At 47.8% G+C, this 12,405-nt stretch overlaps 1 protein-coding gene across 2 annotated transcripts in view; it reads right to left on the bottom strand.

Moving 5' to 3' along the window:
• Positions 1-11,026, bottom strand: part of LOC128839948 (hyaluronidase-4-like) — a 37,548-nt gene extending 26,522 nt beyond the window's left edge. For both annotated transcript variants that reach the window (XM_054033306.1, XM_054033307.1), the window contains exon 1: positions 10,785-11,026. In XM_054033306.1, the coding sequence (XP_053889281.1) occupies positions 10,785-10,861 (77 nt within the window). In that variant the 5' untranslated portion in view covers positions 10,862-11,026. The remainder of the gene's footprint in view (positions 1-10,784) is intronic.
• Between the last annotated feature and the right edge of the window lie 1,379 nt (positions 11,027-12,405).

Here is a 12,405-nt window from a genome sequence, read left to right as displayed (position 1 = left end):
TCCTGTCCAATTGTGGTTCTCTTGTCTCCCCAGGACTGGGGAGGGATGGAGACTTACTGGGAACACTGAACCATAGGCCGGTATCTGATATTAAAGCAGATCTTGGAGAGCACAGTTATGCAAACCATTTCTAGAGGGAGAGCGTAATTTCCTCAGTCAATTGCAGCCAACAATATTCTGCTGCCTTTGTGTGCCGGCAATTCCCTTTGTAATGGAGATCTCCTCTTAACAGACGTCTGGAAATGCAGCTGTCTAGGGAGTTAGTTTCACATAATAGCAGCGAGAGACTGTAGCCAAGTGCTCTCTGCCAGGAGTGAGGCATAAATCTGCCAGGTGATCAGGCTGCAGCAGAGCAAGGAAAGCACCCAGCAAAGAAGAGTCAGGACCTCTGGGTTGTCTTCCCGGCTCTGCCATCGTCTTGCTGCATTACCTGACCGGTCGCTTCCCCTCGCAGTGCCTTGGTTTCACCAGCAGCACCGTGGGGCTAAGAGCGGTGACAAATGCAGCAGTTCTGTCTGAACATTGCCTTTGATTTCAGGCCTCGAGGATTTGCTCCCCTCCTAGGTGTCCCTTGAAGTTTGGTTTCCAACGAACCCACAATCTCATGTCAGCGGGCTGCCTGTTGAAACGATCAATGTAATGTAGAGATGCAAAGCCAGAAATCAGCCGGTGTTAGCTCGGAACTGGGCCCAGCTAGCTGAGCTGTGCTAAATTCAGCAACAGCTTTTGTCACCGCCAGGGTGGACTCTGGTCATGGGCTTTATTTGAATGGATCCTGGAAGCTTCTTACCTGGGCAGGCTGGCATGAGTATAAACTCCCAGTACTTTGTGCTACCCATTAGCTGCCAACATACTTCTGTGTTCAATTTGAGGTGCATAAATGGCTTAGGACAGAGATCGGCAATAGTCCGTGGGCCAAATCTGGACCATCAGCTGCTTTTAAACGGACTCTGAAGTCTTTTTATTTACTTATCATTATTGTTCATTTTTTATTTTCTCCGGAGTCTGGGTGACCCTTAGTACTCCTCCATTAAATATGTCAGTGACAACGGGCATAGGGTAATAGATGCAATTGGGTTTTTTTTAGAGGTCATAGCTAGGAGAGTGATAGATTATATGTGTTTGCGGGGGGGTTTAGGGGGAAGAGTTCAAACAGGCTTTTAAGCAGCTGCCACATGGTAACTGCTTTCAGTGACTAATGATCCAGACCAAATCTACACAGTCCCCATAGCCACTCGGCCAATAGAGAAAGATTCTTGAACCTAACCCTGTGACAAAGAGGGGCATTTATCGCATTTCAATGCCAATTCCTAGAGGAACCCGTTCACCGTGGAAGGATCTTTGTGCATGGCACTGTGCTCTGGTTTATTGAGTTGGATTTAAATCCAGCTTTTCCAGCTCCAGTAACCTTTGAGGTTTGGGGTAGTTATAACTGGAGAAGTTTTCAAGTTCATTCACATCTTGGCGTTCTCCATCCTATAGATGCTAAAGGTATCTTATAGATGCAATTAGTCATCTGTGTCTGGCCCATGCTAGCTGACTCAGGCTGCGGGGCTGTTTCGTTGCAGTATAGACGTCGGGGCTTGGCTGGAGCCCAGGCTCTAGGACCCTGTGAAGTGGGAGGCTCTCCCCCCAATGTGGTCATAATAGTACAAGATGAGAGTCTGATCCAGCACTGACTGAAGTCAATAGAAATAGACTTGAAACAAACTTGACTTAGGTGGGCATTATGTTTTTTAAATGGTTTTGGCTATTGCATGTCCAAGTGTTTAGTATCAAAGAGGCACTTAGAGGAGGGTTCCCACCTATTTTTCTTTACTGTGTGCCAAAGTAATATCTCATGACATATCACTGAGCAACAGTGCTATGTCCCCACCCCTAAAATAAATTCAGAAGCCAGTGTTTGCAGAACATGGGGTGAGTCAGAACCTTGCAAACTGAGCCCAGCAGAGGGAAGTGGCACAGAATTTTTTTTCTTTTTCTTTTTTCAAACAAAGCAAAACTTGATTGAAACCACTCAGATTCATGCTGACCCGCAAATGGGCCAGGCTTCTCCTGCAACTCAGGCCACATGCATTCACGACAGGTCCTGAGACCTTGGCAAACCTGCCCCAAGTTTCAGGTTTGTACTGAAAGCATCCCCCAGCTCCACTGACTTCAGAGTTATTCTGGATTTACACCTGTTCATCTCAGTCAAGTCTACACTAGAAAAGCATTGCAGGTAAGCTTAGCAGCAACTTAAATATAAGCACTACCTTTGGCTTACAACTGTTGACTAAGAACTGATTTAGAATCTGGTCAGTGGGGTGCATATAAACACACACCCCAGCTATCGAATGAGTAATTATTTCTCATCATGCACAGGCTACAACAAAGGGTTCTGTGCAGAGAGGAACAGCTGGGAGACCTTGACAAGTTTTGCATCTGAGCTAATTCAAAATTTCATATGCAATCACCTAACTTCTAATCTTCTGGGGTCTCACTGAGAAGTGAAAAGAAGTTGTATTTATACTAGCTGACAGCAAGCTTTGTGCTCTGCTGCAGAGGCAGCCAGCCAAAGGCAGCCATGGTAATGAACCATTACCAGAACAGTTTTGACATCTCTGATTGCCCCACAAGATCCTTTTGACATACAAGGAAGTAAACAAACCATAAAAAACACAGAGGAAAAGCCACCACTGTCTGAGCAATTTTAAAAGAGATGTTAAAACAATAGGCCTTAAACCAGGAATAGCTCCACTGACTTCAGAGTTATTCTGGATTTACACCTATTCAATTGAGTCTAGTCTTCACTAGAAAAGCATTGCAGGTACAGTTTTGCAACTATCCTGGCAAACCTGCCCACTGTAGGAACAGTTTATACTGGAAAGAAGTGCTTTTGCCTCTGCAGTTTATACCAGTCCCTGAATGAAATAAGCTGTACCAGCAAAAGCACTCTAGCTGCTATCACTGCCTATACACTAAGGCTTTTGCCAGCATCGTGATGTCATACAAAAGACACTGGCAACATTACTATATGGGCAAAAGTTTCTAATGTGGATCTAGCCAGGGACCAAAATTTGGCCCAATGGATCTAATTCAAACCAGATTCAGCTTCCTCTGCCTCCCTAGGTGATGATCTCAAAACCTAAACTACAGAAATGCCCCTTTAAAGATATCTCTCTCTCCAGCATGCATGCTAGCTTTTAAAAAAATGCTTATCAGCATGCACAGCCTTTAGTGCAAATCTCCGTAATATAGAAACATTAAAGCAAATTCCACAAAAGACCCAAAGAAAAAAAGCCAATTCCGGTTTAATAAATCAAAGCAGTAATTTATGTAGCAACAAAACCTGCAGCTGGGTTCTTATTTTCCACCTTAAACTTAACTAAACAGTGTGATGCTGCAGGCATACATCTCTAACCATGGTGCTACAGAAAAGGTCCTATGGCCCCTTTTGAGTTTCAGCTTTAAACAAACCCCGAAGTTCAATGCCAAACTCAGCCCAAATCATCATTTTGACTGGATTAACCCTGAAACTGCCAAGCTCTGCAGTGTTTTGACTCCAAACCAAAATGCGGCCCAGGCTGAAGTAGTGTAGGAGCATTGATTCTTTCTTTACGCCTTGAGGCTGCAATTGGTCGATGTGGGCAGACCTCTATGCCCCTGCAGAGCCCGGCTGGCTTCAGTGGATCCAAATGCAGGCTCATGGCCTTACTTAGCTTCTCCTATTGAATCATGTGTGCAGAGAATAGGAGCCCGTCCATCACTGCACGTATGTAGGCCCATTATTACCTCCACCTTTTTGCATTTCTAACACTGCCTCTAAAATTTGGTAGCACCTGCCTGTCAGGTAGGTAGATAGGTAGGTAGAGGTGTGTGTGTGTGTGTGTGTGTGTGTGTGTGTGTGTGTAGTACAACGCTGCACTGATTCTTTCTTTTTATAGATTTAACCTTATTTAGACACTCTGGTACCCTTTTCAGTTTCCCTATCCTTTACCCTAATTCATCAGATTCCTTTTAATTCAAAATTAAACAGATGCTTGTTATCCAGAAATTCAGCAAGGAATCACTTTCATGTTTGGAGAGGATGCTAGCTCTGTAATGTAAAATTCATCACTACTGCTTTTTGATTTTTTTTTTTTTTTTTTTCCCCTTTGCCATAGGCCCTGACTTCTTTGGTAATGGTATTTGCCTGAATCTCTCAAACATCTGTGATAAAATTCTTATCTACTGTGTGCTGAGCCAGAGTAGCTGCTTCTGTGGCTGGATCAGGACCCAGGAAATCTGGCTTCAGTTCCTGACTCTGCGACTCATGGGCCTTTAAACATGCATGGGATGGCTGCTGAAAAATGCAAGACTCTTATTAAGCAGCCAGCGGATAGAACTCCAGAATGGGAGCTCCGCACCTGGCTCTGGGTTAGAGAGGGGATGGCTTTCGCTTCCCCAGCTCCCTACACTTCAACAACTATAAAGCCAGAGCAATTACTCAGGCTCAGTGTGGGTGATAGGGTGACCAGATGTCCCGATTTTATAGGGACAGTCCCGATTTTTGGGTCTTTTTCTTATATAGGCTCCTTTTACCCCTCCACCCACTGTCCCGATTTTTCACATTTGCTGTCTGGTCACCCTAGTGGGTGAAGTGGATTTCACCCCATGTGCAGAGGACCTATGCAAAACTGTAAAATACCTTAACCAGAAAAAAAAACTCCCTACTGCATTTTGGTTTTTTTTTTCTCCACCTAGTATTTTTAATATTCTGGACCATTCTTGCAAAATACCTGTCCCAAGCTACTTTGGCTGCAGGTAGGCTTCCTCAAACACTCTGGCAAGGGAAACAAAATAGATGCACTCATAAAGCTTCATTCTATCTAGCATGCCCTCTTGCTCACCTTACTCCTGCTTGGTGGCCTGGATCAGAGAATGCAGGCGGCTGTCAGAGGGGGATTCTGACAATTGATCACAGGCTGGTCTGGGCCTGAATAGCTGAAGGGCTCTGGACGCAGTCATGGATACTTTTATAGCAGGCACCGAGGCTGCCTCTTGAACTGTAGGGATCCAGGCCTCTGGCAGAATTCCATCGTGGTCTTAAAAGTGCCCAAGCATTTCCAAAGGTTTAGGGTCTGAGTGACTGAAAGAATGTAAAAGGAACGAGGAGTACTTATGGCACCTTAGACTAATAAATTTATTTGAGCATAAGCTTTCATGGGCTAAAACCCACTTCATCGGATGCATGCAGTGGAAAATACAGTAGGAAGATTATATACACACACAGAGAGAGCATGAAAAAATGGGTGTTGCCATACCAACTCTAACGAGAGTGATCACTTAAGGTGGGCTATTATCAGCAGGAGGAAAAAAAAAAAAACTTTTGTATCCTGATCACCACTACAAAAGGTTTTCCCCCCCATATATATATTATCCTGCTGATAATAGCCCACCTTAAGTGATCACTCTCGTTAGAGTTGGTATGGCAACACCCATTTTTTTCATGCTCTGTGTGTGTGTGTGTGTGTGTGTGTGTATATATATATATATATATATATATATATATCTTCCTACTGTATTTTCCACTGCATGCATCCGATGAAGTGGGTTTTAGCCCACGAAAACTTGTGCTGAAATTAATTTGTTAGTCTCTAAGGTGCCACAAGGACTCCTCATTCCTTATGCTGATACAAACTAACAAGGCTGCCACTCTGAAACCTGAAAAAATGTAGCTGTCACATTGGGGTTTGGTTATTTATTGCTCTTGTTTCTCTGAAGAGTGTTCTTTTCCAGGGGAACATTTCCTTACACTTCATTGTATTACTCCCCTTCCTCTTGTTTTGAGGACAGTGACCACTCTCCAGAATCACCAGTACACCCATGTACAAGACTCCAGTGATTTACCAGCCAGGTTACTAGGGGTGGGCCTCATCTGGAAGATCAGACTGGAAACTTCTCAGCTTTTGATGGCGGCTGATTTTGGAGCCAGGTTTAAAAGCACCTGGAGAAGGGGAGCAGAGCAGAGTGACCAAGAAGTGGATGGATTTAGAATGATGTCTTGGCTACTGCCATGAGTTAGAACAGCACCAGGACCATCATTAACTGCAGAGAACTCCTGGGCTGAGTTCTGCACTCAGGCCCACCCCTGCAGCCCTGCTGAATTCTAAGCAGCTGTGAGGGCAGAAGTTGTCTCAGTAGCTGTTCACTTCTGGATTAAATCTGCCCTAACCATGGTGGTGAGACCCAGATCGGTTTTGAACTTGGCACATGAACTGCAGCATGACTCAGGGCCTCAGCACCTGTGTCAACTCCAGGTGAGGTTAAACCAACCCCCAGGGACGGCCAGTCCCTGCCAAGTATATGGGATGAGGCTGGGAGCACAGTTTGCAACTGGCCCTTATCTTTAAAATGGGCTTAATTGAAACCAGGGACCTGGGTAGCACTGGTGCAGGTCTGCCGCCCGGCACAGCAATGCTGAGAGGTGCCAGTGTAGACCCAACCCACTGCCCTCAGCCCCCACCCTGCCCCTGTTCCCTCAGCCTCCCCTGCAGTCCCCCCTGTACCTCCCACCCTGAACCCACTGCCCTCAGTCCCTGCCCCCGTTCCAACGGCCTCCCCCAGTCTCCCTGCTCCTGCTCCCCCCAATCCACTGCCCTCAGCCTTGTCCTACCCCAAATCTCTTCAGCTTCCCCCCCATTCCAGTCCTGCTCTCCTGTCTCATCCCCTCCAGACCCTGTCCCTCTCCCCAACCCCAGCCCCATTGTCTCCCCCGCCCCGCCCCACTCTACACAGCTCTCTCTACCTTGTCCCATTCATGCTCCCCTCAGCCCCTACCCTACTCCCCACATCCCAGTCCTGTCCCATCCCCCTCAGCCCCCCCCCGACTTTCCCAGTTCTGTCACCCTCAGTTCCTTCACCCTGCTTCCCCTGGTCCATCCCCCACACACCCACCAACTCCCTCGACCTCCCTCCCCCAATCCCACTGCCTGGACCCACCCCCGTCCCACTCAGGACATGCAGGAAAAAGAAGCAATGGGCTTAAATTGTAGCAAGGGAGATTTAGGTTAGACATTAGGAAAAACTTCCTAACTGTAAAGGTAATTAAGCACTGGACAAATTACCTAGAGAGGTTATGGAATAGCAGTCATTGGAGTTTTTTAAGAGGTTTAGACAAACACCTGTCAAGGATGGTCTAGTTATTACTCAGTCCTGCCTCAGTGCAGGGGTTTGACTAGATGACCTGTTGATGTCCCTTCCAGTCCTACATTTCTGTGATTCACACTGAATTGCTTTGTGCCACTGTCTAGTAGTAGTGGCACACAGTTCTCTGACATGCAGGTTTATAAAACTGTAGTTAATATACAGTTTAGAGCATAGCAATTTTAAAGCTCTGCATGTTCAGACCAACTGAGCTGAAAATTGAGATCTACCATATTCAAAACTATTAAGATGTGGGCTGAAATAAAATCAGCATGAATTCCTCAACAATATCAATGGAATCAGCATTGCGCTGCTATATATTGTAAAACATTACAGTGAAATCTTGCAAGTATTACATAGCACGCCGCCTTGCCCAAGTGGTAACTAAGCATAACATCTTCCTGTTTCAACTTTCTTAACTTGTATCCCATAGCTCCTAGAAGTTGGTTTTTTTTTTTTTTTTTTTTTTTTTTTCAAACACTGAATGCTGCTAGGTTATGAGTTTTAACAGGTTGTTTTTTTTTTTTTTAAACCACAGCACTGAATGTTATTCTAAAATTGTCTTCCAAATATTCTTAAACTCACAGTTTATCCCCCGCTGATGTTCATTGTGAAAAGTATTGCAGGTCTAATAATAATATTTGGTACTTTTGTAATTCACTGTCCAACATGTGTTTTGTGCTCTCCTCTGGTGGATTTTTAGAGGATAACTGTATAGCTACCAGCTAAGGGAGTTATATCTTGAACTCAAGTAGTAGAAGCTCATGCTTTTAAGTCTGGATGGCTTGGGTTCAATTTTTGGTGACTAGCTATGATGGAGGTTGTTACACTTACAATTCCTTTAATCAGAGGTTTTGAATATGCTTTGTTGTAGGCAGAGCTAGCCTATAGTTAAGCAACCGAAAATTTAGAATGGGAAGTGTTGAAATGTTGGGAAGCCTTATAATTTTGCCAGTTTGGAACGAACATCCCATCTGAGGGATGGGGGTGGGGAGAGAGGAGAGTGAGACCGACCAGGAAACTGGGACAAGGAATCCAGAGCGGTGGGGCAGTTGAAATCAGATGAGGAGGTGGGGCGGGTTAGACAGCAATAGGATTGACATAGACTGGAGGGGAGGGGGAAGAAGGGTCTTTGACTACTAGAGACCACTCCTTTCAGGAGCCTGGAATAGACCCAGGATTCCTGAGTTTCACAGTTCCTCTTCTGTCAGCAGATATCTGTGAAACCCAGTAGCAAAAAAGTGTCTCATCCCCCTATAGAGCTGATCTATCACATATAGGATGACAACCTACTGCCTCTGCCCTCACTTACTCCATTAGCTCAAGTGGCAGAAGTCTGTGCAGTGGATCTAAAGGTTCATTGGCAGGGTTGGAGCCATGCGAGTTTCACGATGATTCCACATGACAGAATTTCTGGGGCAGTTCAGTTTTGATTTTTACAAAAAAACCTGGGGAAATGCATACAGAAATAGGGTGACCAGATGCCTAAATAGGGGAATCTCAAGCAGGAGTAGAGAGGTTATTTTATCTCTGTATTTGGCACTGGTGCAACCACTGCTGGAATCCTGTGTCCAGTTCTGGTGTGCACAATTCAAGAAGGATATTGATAAATTGGAGAGTGTTCAGAGAAGAGTCACAAGACTGATTAAAGGATTATAAAACATGCCTTATAGTGATGGACTCAAGGACCTCAATCTATTTAGCTTAACAAAAAGAAGGTTAAGAAGTGACTTGGTTATAGACTGTAAGTATCTACATGGGGAACAAGAAGTTAATAATGGGCACTTCAGCTAGCAGAGAAAGGTAGAGCATGAGCCAACGGTTGGAAGTTGCAGCTAGACAAATTCAGACTGGATATAAGGCATAACTTTTCAATGGTGAGAGTAATTAACAATATACTAAGGGTCATGGTGTTTTTCTAAATGCTACCCTCTAGGAATTATTTTGGGTAAGTTCTATGTCTGTGCTATACAGGTGGTGAGACCAGGTGATCACCGGATCCCTTCTGGCTTTATAATCTCAGAACTAGGTACATCAATTCACATGCAAAACTCTCATTGAATTCAATAGGTGTCCTTGCCCTGTGGCTTGTGGGGTGGGCTGCAGCAGGGGCTGTACAACCCCTCTCACAGCTTCCTAGGGCCCCCTCTCATGGCTCTGTGCACCTGTGTCTGTCGTTGTCATCTTTCTCTCCCCCCCTCCTCCCCCCGCAGCTCACCCAATGTGTCCTGATATTTCACTCTTGCGATCTGGTCACCCTATGCCCCAACAACTGAATGGGCCAGCACTGACTGGACATGCAATTAGTATCTTGGCTTCATGTAACCATCCAGACCAGTTGTAGGTCCTCCCAGGAGTGGCGCCAGGGTTTTTGCCGCCCTAGGCGGCAGTGCTCCTCCTCTGAGCATTCGGTGGTGGGGGTCCTTCTGCTCCGCATCTTTGGGGCACTTCGGTGGCGGGTCCCGGAGCGAGTGAAGGACCTGCTGCCGAATTTCCACCGAAGACCCGGAGCGGAAGGACCCCCCACTGCCGAATTTCCGCTAAGGACGGCAAAAGGCTGCCCCCCAAATCCTGCTGCCCTAGGCGACCGCCTAGGGTCCCCTAGTGGAAGCACCAGCCCTGGGTCCTCCAGCAGTAAGCACCAGTGAGAACTCTCCCAGCTCCAGCAGGTTCTCCTCTAGAACCAGCTGGTCTTTAATAGATTCCATTTCTGTTGAAGGTGTTTGAAAAAGGCTAACGCGCCCCACCACCAATTCTTCACTGGGGCAGGGCTAGCCTGTGGCTGTGAGACAGCACAGGGATTTTCTGCCACAAAGTTGACTTTGTTGTGAGGTGTTAGGATCAGGGCCTGTGTCACTGATTGCCAGCGATACTGGAACTATTTGTACAGTGGAGATGCTGAAAGTCATTGAACCAAACTGTAAACCCCGTATACAATAGAAACCACTTCCTGCCAGGGTGTGCAGTAGCCGCCCCAGCTCCAGAACCTATGGATTCTCCATGTTTGGACCAACCTCCACACCCCATTGATGTCAGTGGCTCCAGACACTGGATCGGGGCCTTATCTGTGACACTCCTAGCTGGATTGAGGGGAAGCCACTTAAAGGGTTTCCAGTATAGCCCCAGCTCAACAGCAAGTTTCAATGGACTTACCCCCCCTCCATCATGGACCACAGCCCCCTCCCAGTCGGGGTCGATCCGTCCCCCTACCCAACAAAGGGCTCCCTGGCCAAAGGGCTCTGGGAGAGGCTCGGGAAGGGTAGCGGAGGGGGGGTGGGGTGACAATGGAGAATAAGGGAGGATCAGGCCCCCCCCGAGGTGGCAGCTGAGTGTCTGGCCATTGCACCTTCCACAGACACTAACACAAGTTCCCAAGCTGAGGCTCGCTGGGTTTTGTGTCTGTTCTGGCGGGGGGGGGGGGGGGGGGAAGGGGTGTCCCCTGTTGCAGTCTCTGAGGTTTAAGGCTTTGGACCAGGGGGTCGCTGCTCCCCCAAACAAAGGACCCGGGCCAAGACTCGGAGAGAAACGGATCCGCGCCCCAGCCGGGCTCTGCGGAGTGCTCGGACGTCGCTCCTACACCCAGTGACAGGAGACGGGCCGGGGCACGCACATGTTACCTCTGCCGCCGCCCCATCTCTTCCTCCGGCTCCGGAGCTCGGCGGAGCAGGACCGCACGCTGCTCTCTCGCTGCCATTCATGCCGGCCTCGGCTACCTGCGGCCGGCCCCTCACCTGCCGGCCACGCCCACCCGCTCCAAGACACGCCCACTTCTAGCCCTCACCTGCCTGTGAACTGGTGCCTCGCTTTCCTTTTCCTGGAGGGAGGGGGAGTGTTCTGCAGCGCCTTCACCTTACACCTGCAATAGAGCCTACGGCAAATGGGAGAGCCTGTTCCCGAAGGGGGGGGGGGGGAGGGCTCCCAGGGGTAGGAAGAGCTGCAGAGAGGACGGTGACCAGGGAGTTTAGAAGGGGAGAGGTAAGTAGCTCTCCTTAGGCAAAGAGTAGGGAGAGAGCAGTGTCGGGTGGAGGAGGGGTTATGAAAAGGTAGCAAAGTGGGTGCAGAAAAGGCTGAGTGTGTTTTGCACACTCCTACACACACAGGCAGGCCTAACCACTTCAGTGCAGAGCAGAGCAAAGGAATTGTAGCCATACAGTCAACTTTCTCTGCTTGTGACTGGGTGGAACCAGCTGACTTTGTAGGCAGGGATGCAGTGTTGCAAACAAGTGTGACTCAAAATTCAAGGAATGCGTAGCCTGTAGATTGCGCACAAGCTATCAGCAAGGGCTGTTCTTCTGGGGCTTTCTAGTCCATGCAGTGTGATTGGTCACCTCACTGGCAAAGCATTGTTTGAATGACCTTGAACAACATTGATACTGTTTTGAGAAGAGCTTGTATGAATCCTTCTGGGAATTAAACTGTATTGGAGTGTCACCTGCTCATTCAGTGTGTGTTGCCTCTCTCTTTAATAGCCGTTTCTTAAAGATAACGGCCTGTTGCCACCAGCTAATTCCTTAAGGTAAAGTCTGCAAAATGACACTCGGGTTGTACAAAGCTGTCCTCTTCCATCAGTGGGGCTGGAAAGCTGTTTTGGACAACTGGATTGTGTGAGTAAAGGGCCTGGCCAGATGTTGGGTGATGCGCTTTCAGCTGAGTGGCACTGATTGGCTACACTCGCGGATTCACAGCGCTGCCGCGGCAGCGCTGTGTAGCACAAGTGTAGTCGCACCGCGGGGAGTAGCTCCGAGGGGAATAGCTCTGAGGGGAATAGCTTGCAGCGCTATGAGCGAGTGTGCAGCGCTGCAGGTGCTGATTACACTGGCGTTTTACAGCGCTGCACTCGCTGCGCTCGGGGGGGGGGGGGGGTGTTTTTTCACACCCCTGACCGCAGCAAGTGCAGCGCTGTGAATTGCCAGTGTAGCCAAGGCCTATAAACACTTCACAGAACAGGCTTTCTACCTATATGAGTCATCTCCCTGCTCCCAAGAAACGAGTGGGCAGTTGGAGAGGAGTGGAAAGTATACAACTGGCTGTGGAGAAACTCATTGTCTTGGGCAGGTTCTCGGGTCACCCAGCAGAGTTACTTCACTTTCTCCTAGCTCCTGATCTGTCTTGTTTTCCCCACTCTTATTTCCTGTAGTGTAGATCAGGCCCTGGTTAATCCACCTCTCTGAGAGGCAGGTAGACAGAATAATTCTTCCATTGATGGCGCTGCATCTACAGTGGGGGTGAGGCCAACCT

Source organism: Malaclemys terrapin, chromosome 7 (genome assembly GCF_027887155.1).
Source record: "Malaclemys terrapin pileata isolate rMalTer1 chromosome 7, rMalTer1.hap1, whole genome shotgun sequence".
Lineage (NCBI taxonomy): Eukaryota > Metazoa > Chordata > Testudines > Emydidae > Malaclemys > Malaclemys terrapin.
This window is presented reverse-complemented; position numbering and strand designations above follow the sequence as displayed.